Consider the following 21,966-nt stretch of genomic DNA (forward strand, 5'->3'; position numbering starts at 1 on the left):
TGTTTCATGAATTGGCGCAATATAAATAAAATTGAATTGAACAAATACATTTTTATTTAAACAAAATGCTTGGCACCTTTGATTATAACAAATAAGGAATACTTTTATATATTTGGATAGATTTTGATACAGTAATGAATCGTTCAGCAATTTCCCTTGTCAATATTTCCCTTGATCACATCTGATCATTTGTTTGCAGTTCAAATTATAAAAAAAATGTTTGGTTGTTTTTTCATTTACTGTCCACAAACACAAACTAACAGCGTTAATGTACGTCGATGCACGATATTTAATAAACCAGACGAAGGTTAGGGACAAAATGCTTTGACACATAAGGATAATATTTTCATTGTTTATTACCTCTCAAATTCAGAACTACTACATATATCAAAAACCTAAACCACTTTTTTCCTCTTTCATGCTTTTGACAGTTTAGACTTACAAAGTAAGCTTGAACTTGTTATTGGCCAGAGAAATATAATTGGTGCATCTCAAAATATAACATTTCAATTTCTTCATCAGTAAAGTGCACTGGACCCCATTTTGTTTAATGGGTTCCAGGTAAAAATGTATAGCCTACTGAGGGAAGACGGTGCAACAAACTAAATCCCTGTATTGCATAAAATCATTTATTCAATCGGTTATCCAGCCAGGTCTCTTCCCCCGTTAAAGCGCTCAGTGTGAGGTGTTTTTACATATACCTTAGTGCTTGTGGTCACCTAGTGCTCTTTATCTATCTATCAAAGTGCTTGTAGACTAATCTAACATAGTTTTGTTAGTAGTGCTTAAATCAACATCTCATCAGTAAAAATTCTCATTATGTGTTGCCACAAATAAACATCAAGTGCTCAAAATACATTTTTCATGAGTTCTGCATCCTAAATGAAATGCACCATGCTGTCTTCACATTCTTTAGGGACAGTTAGTTTGTAGTTTTGGCAGACTAATTTATAATTGGTTCCGTTGTTGTTATCCCAATATTCCGCCCCGCGGACTCTGTACTGAATGGCAAACTCCAACTGAGTTCCCGGTCGAAGGGATGGAGGAACTGGTAGGTGGAAACGAAACGTATCACAACTGAATTCCTGCCATCTTCCTTCTTCTCCATCCCAGGTCTTGGTCACAGTGGAGACCCAGGAGGCCTTCGTTTCTGCAGAACCTTTCCACTCCGTAAACGAATACCGAACTGTAACTTCTTTCTCAAAGTCTAAATTCAGGACTTGCGTGATTCCGATGACGCCCAGCTCAAAGCACAAGACCCTCTCCAGACACACTTTCTGCTCGCTGAGCCGATGCAGGAACCCCGGCTGGTCGCCGGGTTGCTGAGCGAAAACCGGCTTCAGGTACGGCAAGTTAATCTCCAGGTGCCTTCCGTCCGTCATCTCAGCGCCCATCAGGAGCCTAAAGGTAACATGTTGTGGCACAAACGGGTCCTCGCCAGATTTAAAAACCCTGACGTCTTCCAGGTCCAGTCCCAGAGAGTCAACAAACCTCACGCCAGGGCCTCTGCTCTGCTTCTTCTTCTTGTTCTGGGTGGCAGAGGGCAGAGACCGTGAACGTTGTCGGATGATGGGCTTTGGGGTGGGCTCACAGGTGAGGAAGCGATGAGAGTTTTGTTCTTTGGGCCGAGTGACTCTGGGGCTCGGCGGGCGGATGGGGACAGGCTTCCTAACGGTGTCGGGCTTATCAGCTCGAAGCATTTCGGTCACGTTTATAGTCAAGCAGGGCCGAGACACACTGCTGCAGCCGGACAGTGACTGCTGGGCTTTAGAGGAGAGTATCCTCTCGTGTCCAATGGACCACCCTCTGTCCATGTTCTCTACAGGCCGTTCTTACCTAAAGGGGGTGAAACACAGATTGAAAAGGAGTTGTGAATTACATCCAGTAGCGATAGTACATTGATTTCTTTATATCTACTTTAAGAAAAGGCTTTATGATCTACATGAAACATTATTTTTCTCTTTTTAAAAGAGGAAAATGACTCAACCTTGTCCTGAAACTTTGACCAGCTGTTCTACTGCCAGAAACTCAAGAGTGGGCGTGTATGCTGGTAGTACGTGCCCGACTGCACAGTCTGTCTACACAGCTGTGACAAAACTGCAAATGTCTTCGATGGGCATCAAACACAAGCAAACGTTGACCTCACCTCACTTTGCAACGATACGAAGCGTTAGTGGCGTGCAGGCTGCAGAAAACACTGTCACTTAGGGTCGAGCCTCCAATTTAAAGTAATGTCTCGCCGAGCCATTGGTTGCCCTGAGTCATAAGGGCTGCGAGAATGATTCCAGGCATAAACCCAGACATATAAACACTCAGGGGTTCACACGCAGCCAGCGTAAAGTCGATGAAGAGCAGCTAACAAGAGCGCAGTTAACAGGAAGCGTACAGTACACACATTCACTGGGTGCGCACCATTTGTCAGCCGGCGAAGAAAGCGGCGCCCATCTGGTGGGCGTGGCTACAACAAAAGACAAAACGGCGCACCAGCTCAGCTACACCTGACAGAGCCAGGAGCAACTTGCTGGTAGGCGGAAGCAGCTCCGCCGCAAGTTTTGAACGTGCTTTCTGTTTTGTAATGTTTACAAGGTTATTTAGATTTTATCACCTTCAAACTAGACAAGTAAATATAAGACGGAGGAGGCCTACCTTTTGACTTCATTGGATTAATCATAACTGCCCCCTGTTTTGGTATGCATTGTCAAATTCAACTGGCTTGGTATTGTAAAACAAAAGATTCTACCTATGAAATAATAACAATTTGTATATGCATTTGCATACATCCATGTACGTACAGTTGATCAATGCTTGGTATTGTAATTATGCATATGTGTATGTATATGTGTGTGTGGGGAGGGGTGTGTATGTATGTTTAGATGCATAGACTAATGTCTTGGCCTACTTGTCTCTCGTCTGTCATGTTTTTTTTTAAATGCTCATCTGCAGAAACAGCAATTTATTTCTAGCGTACGTTGAACATTGACCATTAATTAATTGAATTTAATGTTTGTTTGTTGTGGTGAAATGTTTTATTTGGAAAGGCATTTATCAAATAAATGAAAGATTTATGTGCCCAAGCAAATTGATATGAAAGCATCCCCGATATCAATATCTGTTTAACTGAATACACCTATCTGGGCATTTTTTGACACATATATTTGGTTTGGACCACAATAGTTCTATAGAAAAACAGAGCACCAGTTTACTTAAATGTGATAAGGCTTTCTGGCCTGATTAAGTTACTGTATTGTACAGGAAAGCCTTCACATGTAAGATCCCAAACTCCCAGTATTGTTTGTTAGCATTATGGACAACACAGGTGAGCCAGACCTACTAATCTTCAAGTACCTTTAACATTTTATTGGTATAATTAATATTTAAACCATTCAGGTAAATGATGAATCGTGTCCTGAATCTTTGAAATATGAATGTTTCCATTATATAAAAATGTTATGCTCAGAAGAAGCTTTGCATGAATGTTAATGTCAATGGATGTCAATGTGGTGCTTGAGTGAATTGTTCAGCTAATTTACAAATACAGAAAAGTTTAGAAATGATCCTTTATTAGTAATTATTTAGTCGTTTGAGTAAAAAAAAAAAAAAAAAAAAAAAAAAAAAAAAAAAAAAAAAAAAAAAAAAAAAAAAAAAAAAAAAAAAAAAAAAAGACATGTTCCAAATGTAAATTGTGAAAAACCCCTAGACTGGAAACAATTTAATCTACAAATATAGCTCATTTGCACTCTTAGTCCTTCCTTCAGTCAAAAGAATTTTGCAAAAAACAAATCCCAAAGTCTGCTTATTACTGGTCGATCAAGGCCTTGTGACAACTCCTTCCCCAAAAGTTGCCGGCTCCTGTGGTAGCTGAGTCATGAAATTTAGACATGGAAAACGCATGACCCTGCTGTGAACCAAATCCACTGATGGATCTCCCACTATAGAAGATGCTTCTCCATTTGTCACCAGATACAGTGTCTGAAGCCTCTTCTGACAGGCGAATGTCCCTTTTTTCATGTCAAGATGAAAAATGTGAAGTTATCAAAATGTATAAAGAAGAATATATACGCTATCAACAAGCAGATGATTATAAAGTACTCTATGCTTTATGGCTTCACATGTATGCACTCAGCCATTAATGATGCTGCAAGCCAAGATCTTTCTGACAGGTCAACCATTACCGCTTTGCCCTTCATCCCGGTGACAACCCTTCCAACACCGCCGCGTCCAGCGGAATGATCCGCCGGCTGACTGGTAAGCAACGCGCCCACTGATGCTGCACGGGTGATTGAGTAGTTTAAGGCTGACTGTCACATGCGTTGCTGATTTTTTTTTCAGCTTCCTCGATCTGGTTCGGTGCTAAAGGAAAACTACAGTTAAACATCCGGGGATTTAACATAATTAGACTGTCATTAACGACGTTTGCGTTGGATTTAAATCTCGACAGCTGACGCTTGTACTCCAAGTCCCGTGATGCACTCTGGCGACTCACTTCGGCACAGGCAGCGAGCCAGTCAGCAGCAGGTAAACAAACCTATCTGAGAGAGAAACAAAGCGTCTGCGCTGCTTTGCCTCCCTGCATTCGTAATGATGAAAAGGGCGACAGCAGAAACAGAGGTGCCTTTTGTCATCGCGGGTTAATCTGAACCTAAAGCAGGATTGTGTTTGAGCGGCGACGTAGAGTCGACGGCCAAAAAAAAAAAAAAAAAAAAAACGGTGGTTCGTGCGTTTAACCTGCAGCAGAAGAGGAGAGGTTGGCGTCTTCGCATGATGCATTGCAGTGCCTCGGAGAAAATGGGTGATTTTAGTCGTGTGCTCAGACTAGGTGGTCTGGTTAGAGATGTGGGCTGGCTTCTTTAGCTACCGTGTAAGATTAGACCCGTGCTGGACTCCAGACGCAGCGTCCCATGTGGTGCAACATGGGCCCCATCATGCAGGAGCGCACGGCTTCCACAACACTGAAGCGCGTCGTTTCCAAGGAGAAGATACGAGTCAAGAATACTGAAAACAGCGGCTCACTTGCCAGGTAGGCCTTGTTTTTACACTAATGCGATTAAAAGATATGTCAAGTTTTTTATTTTATTTTATTTTATTTTTTTTAGGCACGTCTGATGCTATTGTTTTTTTCCATAGCTCAAATAAATATAACAAGACCACGAAAGCAGTGAGCCAAATGAAAAATGGTCTCCCAGGACCAGATCAGGATAAGGACGCAACAGTCGGGAAGAGGGTACGTGACTGACACAATGACAAATGAGTATGCAATGGTTATTGATATGCAATATTTGGACTGCGTTACTGTTACATTTACTACTGACATAAACCCAGGCAATATTTCCAATGGGTTCCTTATGATTAAGAAACGTACTGTAAAGTGGACCCTGGATTACACCGGCCAAAAGTTATATAACAGCACAATGTTAATTAATTGCCTATGTGCCTTTGATTCAGCACAGTGCTGAGTAAAAAGTAATACCCATATGGTTAAAATGTGTTGCACTAACTGACTAAATTTACACCTTCTTGAGATCCATATAAGATACAAAGAGTGTCCATGGCTGGTTTTTGCTGAAATAGGTTGTATTGAGTCAGGTCACATTGGTCTCATATAAGAAGCCTGCTTGAGGTCAGGGACAGGTGGTATCCGTCCAGCATGAACAGCATACTTATGCGGCCAACGTACACATACTGGCTGTAGTACTTACTCTAATACTGCTTCAACCTTTTCATGTTTTCTCATTTTCCAACCACAAAACGTAACATATGTTTTCGGGGTTTTATATGATAAACAGACACAATTTGGTGCATAATTGTGAAGTGGAAGAAAGAGGACACGCTTTGGGTCTTTGTAAGAAGTTTCAAAGCTTCACAGTTATTTGCTACAATCTGGTAAGCTGTTTGCCTGTCACATCCTTTTGCAGGGCGCTAAGTCTAAAAGCGGCAGGATGAAGTCTGGTGCGTCACAGAATGCAAGCAAAATTTCAAGGTAAGAGCCGAGAATGGCGTGTATTATTTCTGAGTGCTTTCCTTCAGGTGCAATAAATCCCTAAATCCTCCAAAGACTTTTCCCTCCCTAAACCCATCTGTCTCTTCTCAGTCCCGAAGATGAGGGAGATTTAAGACCTCAACTTCGCAAACAGTCATCTGCACACAGGAAAGAGGAAAAACGAGAAAACCAGCGGCTGTCGCCGTGCGGCGCTGAGCTCCTCCCAAATCGTCAGGGGATGGGAAAAAGTCGCCGAGCCCTCTCTCTCCCTATTTCTCCAATATCGGGGCTACGGCACCCGTCCCACTCCCTATCGCACTCCCCAGCCCCAACCCCGGAAGCACTACAGCAGCACTACAATCACAAAGAAGACTCTGACAGTGCCAGCGATCTGTCAGACTCTGAGCGGCTGCCTGTTCTCCCCTCGCCGTGCACCCCGTGCACCCCTCCCCACCTCAACCTCCGGGCGGAGATCATTAACACCAACGACTTCCTCCCGGACTTTCCGGGCCCCCATGGGACGGCGGGAGACGAAGCTGAGAGCGAGAAACCCACCTATAGTTACTCCGATTTCCTGCCTCCTCCCTTCAACTGCTGGAGCCTGAGACAGCTGGCGGTGTTCCTTCACACGGAGGGCCGCGGTGCCCCTCGGCCCAAGCCTGTGGGGCCCTTAGAGAAGTACCTGGAGAGGCTGCTGCAGCTAGAGTGGCTTCAAATCCAAACAGTGCAAGCGGAGAGCAGCCGCCCCCCCGGGGGCCGCGCCAGGCCGCAGAGCTTCCCTACTTCCATGGCTGCTCCCGCCGCCGCCAGGCCTCACACAGCCCCGTCGTCCCGACTGAACTCCCCCAAAGGCCTACGGCAAAGCTCGCGAGCCTTCCCATGTACGCCTGTCAACAACCCGCCGTCGCCTGCCGCGGCCCAGCACCAGCCCTCGCGCTTTCCCGTTTGTCCGCACTGTCACATCCGCTACCCGCTGTGCAACGGGAGCTGCTCTGCCTACGCCTACCAGCGGCACTCACGGCTCAGCCCGTTGCTGGAGCGCAAGGCGCGTCCAGGAGCGGCGGCGAAGAGGAGCAGCAGCGAGACCCGAGCTGCCTCCACCGAAGGTCGGAGCCCCGGAGCTCAAGGTGGAGGGGGAGGGGCCCGGACGCCCGTTAGCCCCCCGGCCGGGAGGAGTCATCTCAGGCACATGCAGGCTGCAGGCAATGCCCGGAAGCAACACCAGGAGGCCGGCGCCGACCAGAAAGGCCGAGGGCAGACGAGGAAAAGCCGCGTCAGAGCCAACTCCGAGACGGATGTGAAAAAGGAGCCCGGCGGGGTTAAAGGCGCAGCCGCCGAGAAACGGGGACACGCCGCCAGCAAGAGAGAGCTCATCGCTTCCAAGAGAGATGAGAGGGACTGTCAGAGGGCGGAGGCGGGCGGTCAGGCCTCTAAAACTGCCACGAAAAGAGCTGCGAAGGAGCCAGCGTGTCTCTCTAAAGCGCCACCTGGTAGCCACAGCATTCCTAAGCAAAACGGCAAAACAAAAAATGTGCACTTTGTTGCTAAGTAACCCCTATAGGCCTGAAGTGTAGTGCTTTAGTTAGTGGTTACTTGGTGAAGATTTCTAAACCTATGCTTGCTTCGTGTAAAATCGGTGTAAAACTAACATGCTCTAACTCTTATACCGCAGGATAAACAGCCTTTAAACAGTAGACATGGTCCGTCATTCAGCAGCTAGTAGACAAATAGGATAATACAGGTGCATCCTGATGAATTCTAAAATCATCACAAAGTTGATTTTTATTTCATTAATTTTATTCAAAAATCTAAAACCTGTATAGGTTAATTACACAAACATATATGGACATTCCTGTGTCTGCTGAAGTTTTAAGGGTCTGGTGTCTTTCATCTTCCTCCGCTCACAGTCCTCTCAAGGCTTCGACTACTCCTGTGGCTTGGGCAGCTTTTGCTACAACATTTTTTCCTTCCACCCAATTTTCCATGAACCAACATTGTCTTAACAGCCAGCTTCTTTAGCAGTGACCTTTTGTGGTTTACCGGCCCTGTGACGGTGGGCCATAGCTTTCTGCTGGACAAGAGTCCCATCAGTGGACATTCCCATGATTGTGTAGTCCATAACATCTGTAATGAAATGCTAATTTATTATCACTTATATTCAGATTTTTTGAGAAAATTAATTTTGAATTTTAATTAGCTGTAAATCAGAATATTCAAAGTTAACAGGGTTAGAGTTGAACAATTTCGCTTTGTGTCTAAAATCGTTGAGTTTCACTTATTTATTCAAGCTACTGAAAAAAAAACGAGCTTTTCAATGATATTCAAATTTCATTGAGATGCATCTGTATTTGTGGCAATTATTTAAAATGTAGAATTAAATGCATAACGCTGAGCTCTGCTTAGACACGAGCCTCAGTATGAACACGGGGACAGCTGGGATTATACTCTGAATTTTAATGCACTGGACTGTCATTGCTCAGTTCTCTACTAATGGCAAAATAGAGATAAAATTAACTAAAAAAAAAACCAGATATGAGCATAAGTAATGCATAATCGGTGTTTAACACAAGTCAATACATTTCATAAAATACTCAAGCTACTTTCGATGTTTGAATGTATTTTATTTTTTTAATTGTTTCAGTTTTTTTATTGTTTTGTGACTCGTGTTTTAAACGTTTCCGCGTCTCTTCAGCAGAAGGGGAGGCACCGGCTCGTGGTGTGACTTGTCTGAGACGTTGTGCTGTTTTGTTTAGTTTTTTTTTCCCCCAATCAATTTGGGATTTTTTTTATTTTTAATTTTTTGTTTCCAAGGGCTTTGCGTCGTCGAACGGATTGAATTGTACTCTACGTTAACTTAATGTATTTTGAATAGAGCTGAGCTCGTCTTGTCATCGGAGGTGGTAAATCGTTTGCTACGAATGTAAATGTGTATTTTTCCAGAATTTCTATACCATAGTTCTATTTATGAGACATGTCGTTGTGGTCGACTTTTATTTATTATTGTCATTTACATGTTTACATTGTCACCAAAAAAAAAAAAAAAAAAAAAAAGCTAAACAAAAAAAAGCTGATTTTTCTTGTAGGAGAGCTGAATGTAACTTCTCTGGGGTCATCCTTGAATTGAGTTTTGATTCATGGAGGGTGGAAGGCTGTAACTGGGTGACGGTATAAAGTCACCTCCACATTCCGCGACATATATAACGTCTGTTGAGCATTGTTAATATTACGGCGCTTTATCTGTTTTGTAGTTTGATTTAAACGTTCAAAGCACTAAATGATGTAAATGTGATGAATTCTGACTGCACTCACTAAGTATATATTTATGTAAACAGTCAAAGCCATAGTGAAACGGGTGAGGACAGATACATAATGTTACTGTGTACTCTATACACGATGAAGCACGCTGAAAGATTGTGGTATTTTTCTCAGTGTTGGATGCGAGTATTTGTAAGGCATAGAAATAAATGTTTTGGACACAAGAAGATTGGTCCTGTGGTCATTCTTTGACAAATGTTTTTAATTATAATTGCATTAATGGTGACAGAGCAGGACACAGGGCATTGCAAAAGGACAAGGGTCTGAACTTTGACTGGGCCATTCTAACACATGAATATGCTTTGCTTTAAACCCTTCCATTGTAGCTTTAGGTGTTTGCTTTGTAGTGTTGGGTCTGGTGGCAGGTGAGTCTCCTACCAGCTTCCCTGTGCCTGCTGAGGAAAAGCATCTCCACAACATGATGCTGCTACCACCCTTTTCCATTTGGATGGTGTGCTAAGGGTGATGTAATAATAATAAAACCTTTATTTCACCAGGGAAAACATTAAGAACAATTTCCTTTTCACACTGTTAGGCTGAAAATGCTAAAACAAAAGGAGAACATAGCGGAGAGGACAACAAACGTTTACATACAGTGCAGCGTTTCAGCTACACATTGGGCTTTGCGTAATATGCCTAACAGTTATAAATTTGGTCTCATCTGACCACGTCTGTGTCCCCTACATTGCATACGGCAGACTGCAAATCATTGCTGTTGGGGAAAAAGCCTTGCCTCTCTAGCTTTGGTCATTTTCTTGCAGTAATAAACTCCACTGGTACATGTCTTTGCAGTTTTGTCATACTTCTTTAGGTCCGGATGATGGCTCGATCAGTGGACTGAGGTATTCAACGCCTTCAATATTGTTTTATTGCCTAACCCTGCTCTAAACTTCCTCACAACTTTATTTCTGAACTGCCTGTTGTGCCCCTTGGTCTTCATGGTGCTGTGCTTACTAATGTCCTATAACAAACCTGAGACCTTCAAAGAAACGCTGGATTTGTACCAAGATTTAATGGGACACAGGTGGATTCTGAAGCCACTTAGTTGCCCTGGAGCTATCAGTAAACTGGGATTGAAAACACTTTTCAGATGTTGTAATTCTAAAAAACAATTTATGGCAACTTCTGGCTATCAAACCCTCCTGCCTCCTGTGAAAACAGGATTTAAACCTGTTTTTACATAAAAAAAAAACAAACAAAAAAAACATTTATTTAGGCCCACAGAACAGTGTCTTTTACCACAATTGTGAAAAAAGCCCCACAAAAGAAAATCTGATCCTGGACACAATTACAACTTCTTCTGAAAAGGGAACGGTTTAAAAAGATGGCGGAGCTGCTTTTCTCTGTCATTCACACATCCTGCAACAAAGAGCAGGGAAATGCTGAGGGTTATTATTAATACAGTGATTCAGACAATTAAACATGCGCCCATCAACAGAGCTGTAATAATTGATCAGTGGATCTCTTTCAACTTAAAAAAAATGAGGCATTTTTTCCCCTTATTAAGATTGCATTAACTTCACTGTTGAGTTACCCAAGTATGTGTTGGCAGTGAAACATAAACTGCCGCATGTTTGTAGGCCAGAGTCCTCTCTATAGACAGGTCCATTGTTCCACATGAGATCATAGCCTCCCACTCTTTTCTCCTCGCCAGTCAGTCTGATGAGAACAAAAAAACCCAAAAACATCCATTAGAGTGCTTATCACCACCTGGAAAGACTTTATCTTGAAGTCTGATTACATGCAAGTCCACATTTGCCTCTACAGCATGGTCTTAGCCAAAAGAATATTCTACAATATGTGTTCAAGAGACAGCGAAAGCTATTATTTTTAAAGTCTGCATCAGATGCAAAGACTGGTAGCCCTGGCACCTTGTTTTATCGCGTCGAAAAGTAATTACGGCAATAGCGATGCCTTTTACCTTCCCTCCATATCGACGACGTTCAAAGTGTCCTCCAGCAGTCGGTACTTCATCCCATAATCCTCCTGGCTGCTGGGCGTGTGTGATGGAGATGCATTCACCTCAATTAACCACCTGTGGAGAGATGGAGAGTGGCATTCAGCAAACATTTACCTATCCTTTGGCGCTAGAGGAACAGGATTCCTCTATACGACAGTTGTTCACGTTTGCACAGTACAAGTCACTCTGTGGAGCTTTGACTTATAGTTTTGAAGTATATCCTTGCAGACTTATTTCCTTTTTTTAGACAGGAAAATCACATCCCATGCCAGGTTGTCTGTAGCGTTTTACAGTGAACAAAGCAGATGGATCGTAAAATAGGTGAAAGCTCAGTCAGGTGGTCCAAATAAGCACTTACGGTTTGAGGTTCTGATCCAGCAGTATGTCGTAACCATAGAGCTCAAAGCAGTGTTTGTCATTTATAATGACCTTTTGGACACTCTGCAGGCTTCGGATAAAAATGTTGTCCATCTCTTTAAAGAGGGTTTCGATCACCTCTCTACCGTGCTTGGCAGTCAGGTATCTTCGAAGCTGTTGCATCTGCCATTTGCATCCCTATTTGCACCAAATAAAACAAACAAACAACGCAGCAATGGAACAGTGGCGTACCTAGAATACCATATACCAGCATAACCTTAATAAGTTTAAAGAAATGTTGAGACATATTCAATGCTTTGTAAAGGGAGCCATACCTTTTGAACCTCCCTTCATTTTGTCGCATTACAAGCTTGAAATTTGGGTTTACGTGAAAGATCAACACAATGTGGCGTAGCATTGTAAAGTAGAAGGAAAATTATACATGGTTGTCATATTATTATTTATTTACAAATAAAAATATGTTTGTATCTAGAGGGAGTGGTAACTAGAGCAGCACGCTTGCGTTCTGAGAAGACTGCAAGTAGCCTGTTTGACAGACTGCCACTGTGGGTCCCCGAGCAGGACCCTTAGCCCCAGAATGCTCCCCGGGTGCTGCACAGTGGCAGCCCACTGCTCCCTAAGGACTCGGTTGAATGCGGAGGACACATTTCAGTGGGATGTGTGTTGCAATGACAATAAAGATGATTATTATTATGTTAAATTTGTCATGCTTTTTAGATTAAGCCCCCTTGCTCCAATGTCATGTGGGACTACTTTTTGCTGCAATAACGGCTACAGATCTTTATACTAGCTTGACCTTTTTTTTTTACGTTCTTTGCAAAATAGCTTAAGCACAGACAGTGGAGACAGTAGTTTCCACTGTCCTGCTGTAGATCCTCGATTAGATCTAGACGTGGAGTTTAACTGGACCGCTCAAACAATGGTGGAGGCTCAACTGAGGCTACATGAGAAGCATCTGGCAATTGCGGTCGCCCACTTAACCTTTAATAGAAATTCTTTGCCAAAGTACCATTGAGCTTCTTTTTCAAATTTGCATTTAGAGCTAAGATTATCAGTTATCGACGGTATCTTGTTGTCTCTGCGGTTTGACTATACTGTTATTATTTTAAACAGATTAGTTAACATGATATTTAACGGTCAACAATTAGTGTAAACATTTCTTTTAATGTAACAGTGGTAATTGTACCACAGTTTGGCAGCGGTAGATCTAAACCAGGGGTTCCCAAACTTTTCAACCTGATACCTCCAAAATAACACTGCCAGAGACCGATGACCCTTTTGGTGGCGCAGGCTTTTTTTGGTTTTTGGAATTTACAAGAATAAAATGATAAAGGATTAATTTTATAAGAACTCTTACAGAGAAACACAGTCTTTATCACCGTGTTAGAAGGAGGAATGTTGAGCATCCTGTAAAGTGATTCTTTGGTATCGGTTTCACAAATAAGGAAATACTAAATCTTTTTAGCACATTGCAACGACTGTGTGACTTTATTCTTGTAATGATTCAACTTTATTCTCATAATATTTGGACTTTGTTCTGGTAATATTATGACTTAATTCTTGTAATTTTCTTATAGTTGTACATCTAATATTATTACTTGATTCCTGTAATCACCCCCCCCCCAAAAACAAAAAAACAAAAAACAAATTTGGAATAGGGTCATGGTAGAAGAAAGAAAAATACATTATTTAAATAATAATTATTGGGCAACGAGGAGTAAAATTTCACACAAGAAAATCTGTAATTTTGAGGTAAATTTTATATATTTGTAAGATTTTTTTTTAAGAATAAAGGCAAAACATTTGCTATATTAAAACAAGTATACAGTAAAACAAGTATATCTCTGATATTGTAAAGTCAGAAATTTGGATCATCCTTAATGAACTATTGTATCATTAGGGGCCATTAACCTGCTGGAAACCTCTGCCCCAAATTCAAGTCGCCTCTAACAGGTTTCCTTTCAAGATTTTGCTTTATTTAGATACATTTATCTTCCCATCAGCTCTCACTAATTTCTCCGTCGCTAATGAAGTAAAGCTTCCACACAGCATGTTGCTGCCATCATTATCACTGTTAGTTTACCTTCATGTTGTGTTTGGCATAAAAACAGATACTTTTACAAGACATTGTACTATTTTGCTCGTTTTTATCAATACATACCTTTTCAGGGTCATAGTCAGGAGCTGTTTTTTGAACAGACACATTAGTGAGGTGCATGTCTGAAAAGCATCACTAAGGACATATATCATAAATCTCAATAAACACCACTCTGACAAATGGGATCCCTCTGAACTATTTAGCCATGGCCTTCGCTAAGGATTTAGTCTGGCTACCTTCAAACACTGGCGGATAAAAAAAGGATACACTTATCGTCGATGCTGCTGAGGGAAAAACGAGTGCTTGAGAAGCGAGCAAAACCATCTCTGTACAACCATGCTTTTAAAGGGACATACTGAAAAACAAACACAATGTACATTATGCAGCTATAATGATCCTGGCATGCAGCAATGCAGAAAGGTTAAATAAAAGCAATGTGAATTGCTTTGTACTTACTGATGTGACCAGGACATAAACTCTCAGATCAAATTTCCTACCTGTGGGGATAAAACCTTACAAGTCAGGATTTACAACTAATGTTTGCATAAGGTTATGGTATTTCTTAATCACACTGTAACATTTGATATTATATTTCAGTTGATTACCATTAATCAGGTAAGGGTTCTCTATGTATCTCTGTGACACGTAGTTTTCCACATGTGCTGAATCCTTCTGCTCCTCTGCGCGTTCCTGTGAAAACAGAGATAATATGCACTTAAAATGCTGTTTTTAGTTATTCAGTTTATGACAACCTGTGTTTTGTGAAATTATTATACGTTACTTTCTTCCATTCTATAACGTCTTTTAGTTTCCTGAACAGGAAAATCCCTTTGCCCTGAGATTTTGCCACCTGAAAACACACCAGGTAGGTTTCAGAGATAAAATGCCTTTTTGTTTCCGGGGCCTTCCAGATAGAGAGAGTAGAATATCATTGATTTTGAACTGGGTCGCATCTGTGGTCTATTTCAGCTCACCGGCTTCATGATCCAGATGCTGCCCGGGCTTCGATTGAATTCCTCTACAAAGAGATGATACTCGCTGGGCAGAGCAAAGGTGCAGGGGAAAAAGTCACATTTAGAGGCTTCCGCGCGGCCAACTTCCTTTTCAAGATTTTTCTGGTACCTCTTGAGGTTTTTCACCATAAGGTTTTTACGTGTCAGCTGTTTTAAGAATACAAAGACAAAGCATCAGTGTTTGTATTAACAAAAACCACCTTTGCTTTATCACATGTGATGTGTGAGAAATAACGGTTCCTCACCTCATAATGGTTGCGAAAGTGATTTATCCTGACGTGCTCCTCCATGTACGTGTGGTCAAAATTCTCCCTAAGCCAACCCACATCACACCAGTTGAAGTCCCACTCTCCATCACTGGAAACAGGAGAACATTTCAGAAAGGACATCAAAAGAGTGTGTGAGTATTGGCCTGCCCCCACTTTAGTGCAAAGCCCCCCCCCCCACCCCTCATTATAATCCTGAACTCACTCTTTTACTTCAACCCAGTTCGTTCTTTGTTGGAGGACATCTTGTATGGTGCTGAGTAAACCACACTTATAACGCACACAACTTCTTCCTCCCCTGGGGAGAAGCAACAACAACAAGCTCACAGCTCCCAGCAGCGCATTTATCAACTACACATTAGCCAGATTAGGAATAACACCCACCGCTCCTCAGTTTTGCCATTGTCACTTGAGGCTTTGTTTCCAGATATCTGCAAAGGAAAATAAAGTCAATTGGTATTTAATGCAAGCCTTTCTCTTTTTCTGTGACCAAGTACTTGTCATGGTGCAGCCTTGCCTGCTGCACCAGGGACATTTCATGGCACTCTCCACCTTCCATACAGCTCTTGATTCCATGCTCAGTAATCATCCACACCTGTCAGTCACTAATCAGCCAGTACTCATCACACCTGTCAGCCTCCCTATTTAAGCTCCCTGCATTCAGTCCTCCCCTGTCGGTTCGTTCTGTTGGTTACTGTTACCTCTGCTCATGACTGCTCGCCTACCTTTTCTTGCCAGCCTGATTTCCCTTCGTCTCCAGTCCTGCAAGTATTCACTCAGATGTTCTGCTGTTAATCCAGTCCTGCAAGTATTCACTCAGATGTTCTGCTGTTAATCCAGTCCTGCCAGTATTAACTCAGATGGTCTGCTGTTAATCCTGTCCTGCAAGTATTCATCCTGACGTGCTGCTGTTGCTCGGACTGCAAGTATTCACCTGCCGAACTGCCAGTTCCTGCCATCACTATCCTCCTGCTCCAGCCCGGTACAGACTGTTGGTTTATCCATCCTCCACTATTCACCACCTTCAATAAACTTTCTAAACTAAGCTCTGCTTGCGTGTGGCTGTGTTCGGGTTCACATAAATCTTGACAGAACGAACCGACCACATGAACCCGACACTCACACAGAACCTCGATGCAGGGGCTGTCAGGAGGGATTTTGCTCTGCTTCCAGACAACAGCACAACAGAGCATGATCTCCGGATCAGCGCGGAGCAGCTCATGGCCCAGGTCCGGGAGTGCTTGGATGAAATTGCCGTGCTCAGTCCACCTTGGAGGCAAGTGGATGCGCTGGTTCGGGTACGGAATCTGCTGAGGAGCAAGGAGGAGCTCATCCCGTTTTTCGAGCTCTCTGGGCTGACGAAGGAGCTAGAATGGAGCGAGAAGGCTGCATTTGCCCAGCTCTACGGCAGGTCGCCCCCACCCAAACCTCCGGCCACCAGCCTGTCCATATTAGCTGCTGCTGCTGAGCCCGCTGTGGACCCAGCCACAGATCCAACATCAGCTCCTCTCGCCGCTGCTGTCTTCGCCGATGCTGCGGTTCCAGTTGCTGCTGTTTCGGCCGCAACTTCCACTGTTTTAGCGTCAGGAGCAGTCTGCCTTTCGGTGTCCGGTTCCTCCCTGCGCAAAAGCCGGGATTGTCGCCGCAAGCACACTTCTGCAGCTCAGTCTGACAACAACGCAGCGTCTCCACCACCCAACGTCATCACGGTCACTTCAGTGTGCCAGGAAAAGCGCCCTTCGGTTCCCGGTCATCTCTGTCACCACCTCTGCGACACTCAGCTGGCTCCTCGAGTGAAGTCTTCAGCCGCTGATTCATCCTCGGTCCCTCTCACTGCTGCTTCACATGCCTCCTCCATATCAGCTGTCTCTGCTACACCTGCTGATCCTGCTGATGATGCTGCTAAGTCTGCCGCAGCTCCCGCTGCTTCATCGCCAGCTGCAGCCACTCCTTGGTTGTCCGGTTCCTCCCAGCGCAGACGCCGGGGGCGCCGGCACAAGACCTCCCTCTATGCCCAGCCAGACGCCGCTGCTGCACCTACTGGAGCTGACGTCACCTCCCTTCCCCTGGTGATTCAGCCGGATACAGTTACTGCTGCTACTCGGGTGAGTCCGGCTAGAGCACCCCGGATCCATGAGACCCAGCTATGGGACTTCTTTTACGGGGATAGGGAGGAACTGTTTCCTTATCAACCCACCACAGCCAAAGTTTCAGTTCCTGCTCAGCCTGCAGCCAAAGGTTCAATTCCTGCTCAGACCAAGGCAAAGACGTCAGTTCATATTCAGCCCGCAGCCAAAGAGTCAGTTCTCGAGCTCGCCAGTCCGGCGCCCGACGCGGGTCTACAGCATGCCAGTCTGCCGTCCAACGTGGGGACCCAGGAGGGTCCGTCGCCTGTATGCGACACGGAGACCCAGGAGGGTCCGTCGCCTATCTGTGACGCGGAGACCCAGATGGGTTCGCCGCCTACATGCGACGCAGAGACCCAGGAGGATCTGCCGCCCGCCGTCGACGCAGAGACCCAGGAGGGTCTGCCACCCGCCGTCGACGCAGAGACCCAGGAGGGTCTGCCGCCCGCCGTCGACGCAGAGACCCAGGAGGGTCTGCCGCCCGCCGTCGACGCAGAGACCCAGGAGGGTCTGCCGCCCGCCGTCGACGCAGAGACCCAGGAGGGTCTGCCGCCCGCCGTCGACGCAGAGACCTAGGAGGGTCTGCCGCCCGCCGTCGACGCAGAGACCCAGGAGGGTCTGCCGCCCGCCGTCGACGCAGAGACCCAGGAGGGTCTGCCGCCCGCCGTCGACGCAGAGACCCAGGAGGGTCAGCTGCCTACCACTGACTTGGAGACCCAGGAGGGTCAGCTGCCTACCACTGACTTGGAGACCCAGGAGGGTCCGCAGTTTCCTGAGGCCTGTAGCCAGGCGTTTCCTGAGGCCTGTAGCCAGGCGTTTCCTGAAGCCTGTAGCCAGGCGTTTCCCGAAGCCTGTAGCCAGGCGTTTCCCGAAGCCTGTAGCCAGGCGTTTCCCGAGGCCTGTAGCCAGGCGTTTCCCGAGGCCTGTAGCCAGGCGTTTCCCGAGGCCTGTAGCCAGGCGTTTCCCGAGGCCTGTAGCCAGGCGTTTCCCGAGGCCTGTAGCCAGGCGTTTCCCGAGGCCTGTAGCCAGGCGTTTCCCGAGGCCTGTAGCCAGGCGTTTCCCGAGGCCTGTAGCCAGGCGTTTCCCGAGGCCTGTAGCCAGGCGTTTCCCGAGGCCTGTAGCCAGGCGCCTCTTGTGTCCTGTAGCCCGGCGCCTCTTGTGTCCTGTAGCCCGGCGCCTCTTGTGTCCTGTAGCCCGGCGCCTCTTGTGTCCTGTAGCCCGGCGCCTCTTGTGTCCTGTAGCCCGGCGCCTCTTGTGTCCTGTAGCCAGGAATCTCCTGAACCGTGTAGCCAGGAATCTCCTGAACCGTGTAGCCCTGTGACCTCCGTAGCCTGTAGCCCGGTGACCTCCATAGCCTGTAGCCCAGTGACCTCCATAGCCTCTAGTCCTGCAACCTCCATAGCCTCTAGTCCTGCAACCTCCGTAGCATGTAGTCCTGTGTCCTGTGGCTTGACGCCACCCTTAGTCTGTAACCCAGTGTTTTCCAGGGTCCTCTTCTGCCGCCAGCCACAACAGACCATGTCACTACGTAGGGGTCGTCCTCCGCCACGCCTGCATTCAGCCCTGCCACGTCGGGGTCGTCCTCCGCGACACCCCTTTCGGGCCTGCCGGCTCCGCCGTCGGGGTCGCCCACCTCGACGCCCAAGTCTAGTTCTGCGTTGTCGGGGTTGCCCACCTCAACGCTCACGTCTGACTCTGCGTCGTCGGGGTCGCCCACCGCGACACCCATGTCTGGCTCTGCCACATCGGGGCCGCCCTCCTCGATGTTTCGATCGGGCGATGTTGCTCCGCCGCCTGCCACGTCCTGGCCGTCCTCCACGACTACTCTATGTGGCCTAGCTGCTGCCGGTCTCCTAGCAGCCGTCGCTGCGTGTGCCCATAAGGCCCCGGTGCTCTCTAGTTACATTTGTTCTAGTTCTGCTTTAGTTCTTGAGTTGTTTAGCACCCCTTAGTTTTTATTTAGCACACCTTTATTTTTGAGTTATTTTTCACTCCTTAGTTTTTGAGTTACTTGGCATCCCTTAGTTTCAGAGTTATTCAGCGGTTCTTAGTTTTTTCCTAGCATTCTTTAGTTTTTGAGTTCTTAGTGCTTGTTTATGTTGGGTGTTACCATAGTGCTTGCTAGTGCTCCTATGTTATGTTAGATTACCTCTGTTTCCCTGGCATGTTTGGACGCCCTCTGTTCCTTGGTGTTTTGGATTTTCTGTTTCTTGGTATTTGATAAATCTGTTTCCCTGGTGTCATAGAGATTCCCGTTTCCTTACGTGCTGGCATTTTTCTTACACTCCAGCGTTTTCCCCATGGCGTTTTCCTTTGCCCTCTAGTTGCCCCCACCGTTTTCTTAGGTTTTTTACTGCCAGTGTAGTTTAGACGCTTTCTTGTTTGCCTACGTTTTCTTCTTTATTTTGGTTTGCCCTGGTTGGGAAGTTGTGGTTTAGACTCTAGCCCTCCATCCAGTACCTCCCTCCGCCCACCCTGGGTGGGTCGTTTTTTTTTATTTATTTATTTTTTTATTTTTTTTTGGATTCTTTTTGGGCCGTCTAGAAGCCGGCCTTAAGGGGGGGGGGGGTGATGTCATGGTGCAGCCTTGCCTGCTGCACCAGGGACATTTCATGGCACTCTCCACCTTCCATACAGCTCTTGATTCCATGCTCAGTAATCATCCACACCTGTCAGTCACTAATCAGCCAGTACTCATCACACCTGTCAGCCTCCCTATTTAAGCTCCCTGCATTCAGTCCTCCCCTGTCGGTTCGTTCTGTTGGTTACTGTTACCTCTGCTCATGACTGCTCGCCTACCTTTTCTTGCCAGCCTGATTTCCCTTCGTCTCCAGTCCTGCAAGTATTCACTCAGATGTTCTGCTGTTAATCCAGTCCTGCAAGTATTCACTCAGATGTTCTGCTGTTAATCCAGTCCTGCCAGTATTCACTCAGATGGTCTGCTGTTAATCCTGTCCTGCAAGTATTCATCCTGACGTGCTGCTGTTGCTCGGACTGCAAGTATTCACCTGCCGAACTGCCAGTTCCTGCCATCACTATCCTCCTGCTCCAGCCCGGTACAGACTGTTGGTTTATCCATCCTCCACTATTCACCACCTTCAATAAACTTTCTAAACTAAGCTCTGCTTGCGTGTGGCTGTGTTCGGGTTCACATAAATCTTGACAGTACTTTTAAAAAACAACTGAGAATAAATACAAACTTGAGTTGGTTCTAATTTATTTGATATGTTTCTCTATGACACCTTCTCCGCTTCGACTCAGAGGGTCATCTTCAAATCTTTAATGTATCACATTTTTTTCTGAAACTATAGACATTGCTGTCTTTATCAAGATCGTTTCAGTTAAATTTCCAAAATATAACTTATTCCAAAAACAGAGTAATAAATGATTAGCTGAGGTGCAGACAATTGACAATTTACGGTCATGTTTAATAAAATAGTAATCCAACCTGCAGGGATTGAGCAGGTATAGGAAATGGATGAATGAAAGATCAATAGCCTATATGTCTAAAATAAATACATGCATGCACAAATCCACAAATAAAATCAGCAGTTGAAGGAAACTATTTGCTGACTGACAGAAAGCTTTGCCCAAACAAAGTTTGGGTGAAACTATGAAAAAAGATTGCAACAATTCTTTAAGGAAGTAAATCAACTCTGACCGTAGAAAAATATGTTGCTTGTACAAAAATATACATATGTATTGCATTCATTTGTATACTATATATATATATATATATTTTGTCATTTCAGTGATTTAGACTATTTTGTGCAGCTCCGTTACATAAAATAAGATTCCAAAACATTTAAATTGCAGGTTGGATCGTAACAAAGAGTCAAGGGCAGTGAATAGTTTGCAAGAGGCTGTGTGTGTGTAGGTTTACCAAAGCCAGAATGTCCAGGTGATAACATAATTTGACGTTAAACCCATTATTTATTATTTTTAAATAACTGACTGGCAATCTTACAATTGTATTTCTTACATTTCTTCCAGGAGTTCATAAGATAAAAACCTTACTTTTTAACACCAAGTGAAATACCAGCTAATTTCACAGCATAATTACTCACAGGCTTTTAATGCTAGTAAATTCTTAATTTGAGCATCCCAGGAATTAAATGACTCCAGGACAGGACAGGAGGACCGCTGTTAAACGTCCTCATTCTGCTATGAAATGACTTTTTTTGTAGTAATGCGAGTTTGAGTTTGTGTTTTATTTGTTGTCCACCAGAGGGCACTGTCGGCGCAGTTTAGAAATGCTATACCGTAATGACGTAACAACAAGCGTACAGAATATAAACAACGCTGACAGGACTGGTTGGATCGTGTCAAAAAATCTGTCCTTTAAACTCTACAAAGCCAAACGGGTGTTACAACGAGCACAAACCATTTTTTTTTTTTTTTACCAGACTACATTCTTATTCTGCAGTATTTTGTTAATGCAAATTAAATGATAAAGCCTAGCATAACGGTACATTGATTCACTCTTGCCTTTTGTTTACCTTGTACTTCGACATGGACGCGTTCACCGTGAAATAGCAGCAGCAGGCTGCGGGAGGTTAGGATTTTGAAAGCTACGCTCTGCCCGGACGTCCCAGGAGAGAGTCCAAACAGCTGTTGTCCTGGTTACCGCGAAACCAATCAAACTGGGAAGATTGTCCCAATGAGCCTTCCGTCGTATTCTGAACCGAGAAATTCAGTTTATTCAAAACTATTATTCCTTTTGTTTTTATGTTGCTTGGGACGGGCTAGCCTTTGCTGATCAGAACTGATTCGTTTTTGACACAATGGAATTGTTAAGATAATGTTAAAAGAAGAAGAAAACATATCACTTTT

The 21,966-nt window shown here is 44.7% G+C and overlaps 3 protein-coding genes across 5 annotated transcripts; 1 reads left to right on the forward strand and 2 right to left on the reverse strand.

Moving 5' to 3' along the window:
• Window positions 1-336: 336 nt before the first annotated feature.
• ppp1r3da (protein phosphatase 1, regulatory subunit 3Da) lies at window positions 337-2,412 on the reverse strand. 2 transcript variants are annotated; one of them, XM_012873451.3, is made up of 2 exons: window positions 2,147-2,412; window positions 337-1,836 (listed from the first exon to the last, which is right to left on the reverse strand). In XM_012873451.3, exon 2 carries the CDS (start codon window positions 1,812-1,814, stop codon window positions 879-881), a length of 936 nt encoding a protein of 311 aa, XP_012728905.2. In that variant the 5' UTR covers window positions 1,815-1,836; window positions 2,147-2,412; the 3' UTR covers window positions 337-878. The 2 variants fall into 2 exon arrangements, with proteins under 2 accessions (XP_012728905.2, XP_021177677.2); XM_021322002.2 differs by lacking the exon at window positions 2,147-2,412 and adding an exon at window positions 1,988-2,138.
• Window positions 2,413-4,163: 1,751 nt separating this feature from the next.
• fam217b (family with sequence similarity 217 member B) lies at window positions 4,164-9,456 on the forward strand. The gene is made up of 4 exons (XM_012873443.3): window positions 4,164-5,017; window positions 5,125-5,221; window positions 5,913-5,977; window positions 6,089-9,456. The coding sequence occupies exons 1-4, from the start codon at window positions 4,899-4,901 to the stop codon at window positions 7,527-7,529; spliced, it is 1,722 nt and encodes a 573-aa protein (XP_012728897.2). The 5' UTR covers window positions 4,164-4,898; the 3' UTR covers window positions 7,530-9,456.
• Window positions 9,457-9,760: 304 nt separating this feature from the next.
• ttll9 (tubulin tyrosine ligase-like family, member 9) lies at window positions 9,761-21,747 on the reverse strand. 2 transcript variants are annotated; one of them, XM_012873449.3, is made up of 15 exons: window positions 21,633-21,747; window positions 15,392-15,438; window positions 15,213-15,305; window positions 14,987-15,098; window positions 14,851-14,888; window positions 14,703-14,766; window positions 14,510-14,578; window positions 14,334-14,418; window positions 14,185-14,225; window positions 13,996-14,083; window positions 13,792-13,850; window positions 11,611-11,807; window positions 11,214-11,327; window positions 10,827-10,951; window positions 9,761-10,651 (listed from the first exon to the last, which is right to left on the reverse strand). In XM_012873449.3, the coding sequence occupies exons 1-15, from the start codon at window positions 21,645-21,647 to the stop codon at window positions 10,581-10,583; spliced, it is 1,218 nt and encodes a 405-aa protein (XP_012728903.2). In that variant the 5' UTR covers window positions 21,648-21,747; the 3' UTR covers window positions 9,761-10,580. The 2 variants fall into 2 exon arrangements, with proteins under 2 accessions (XP_012728903.2, XP_012728901.2); XM_012873447.3 differs by having other exon boundaries at window positions 14,703-14,888.
• Window positions 21,748-21,966: the final 219 nt, after the last annotated feature.

The sequence above is a fragment of the Fundulus heteroclitus genome, chromosome 1, assembly GCF_011125445.2.
Source record: "Fundulus heteroclitus isolate FHET01 chromosome 1, MU-UCD_Fhet_4.1, whole genome shotgun sequence".
Taxonomy (NCBI): Eukaryota; Metazoa; Chordata; class Actinopteri; order Cyprinodontiformes; family Fundulidae; genus Fundulus; species Fundulus heteroclitus.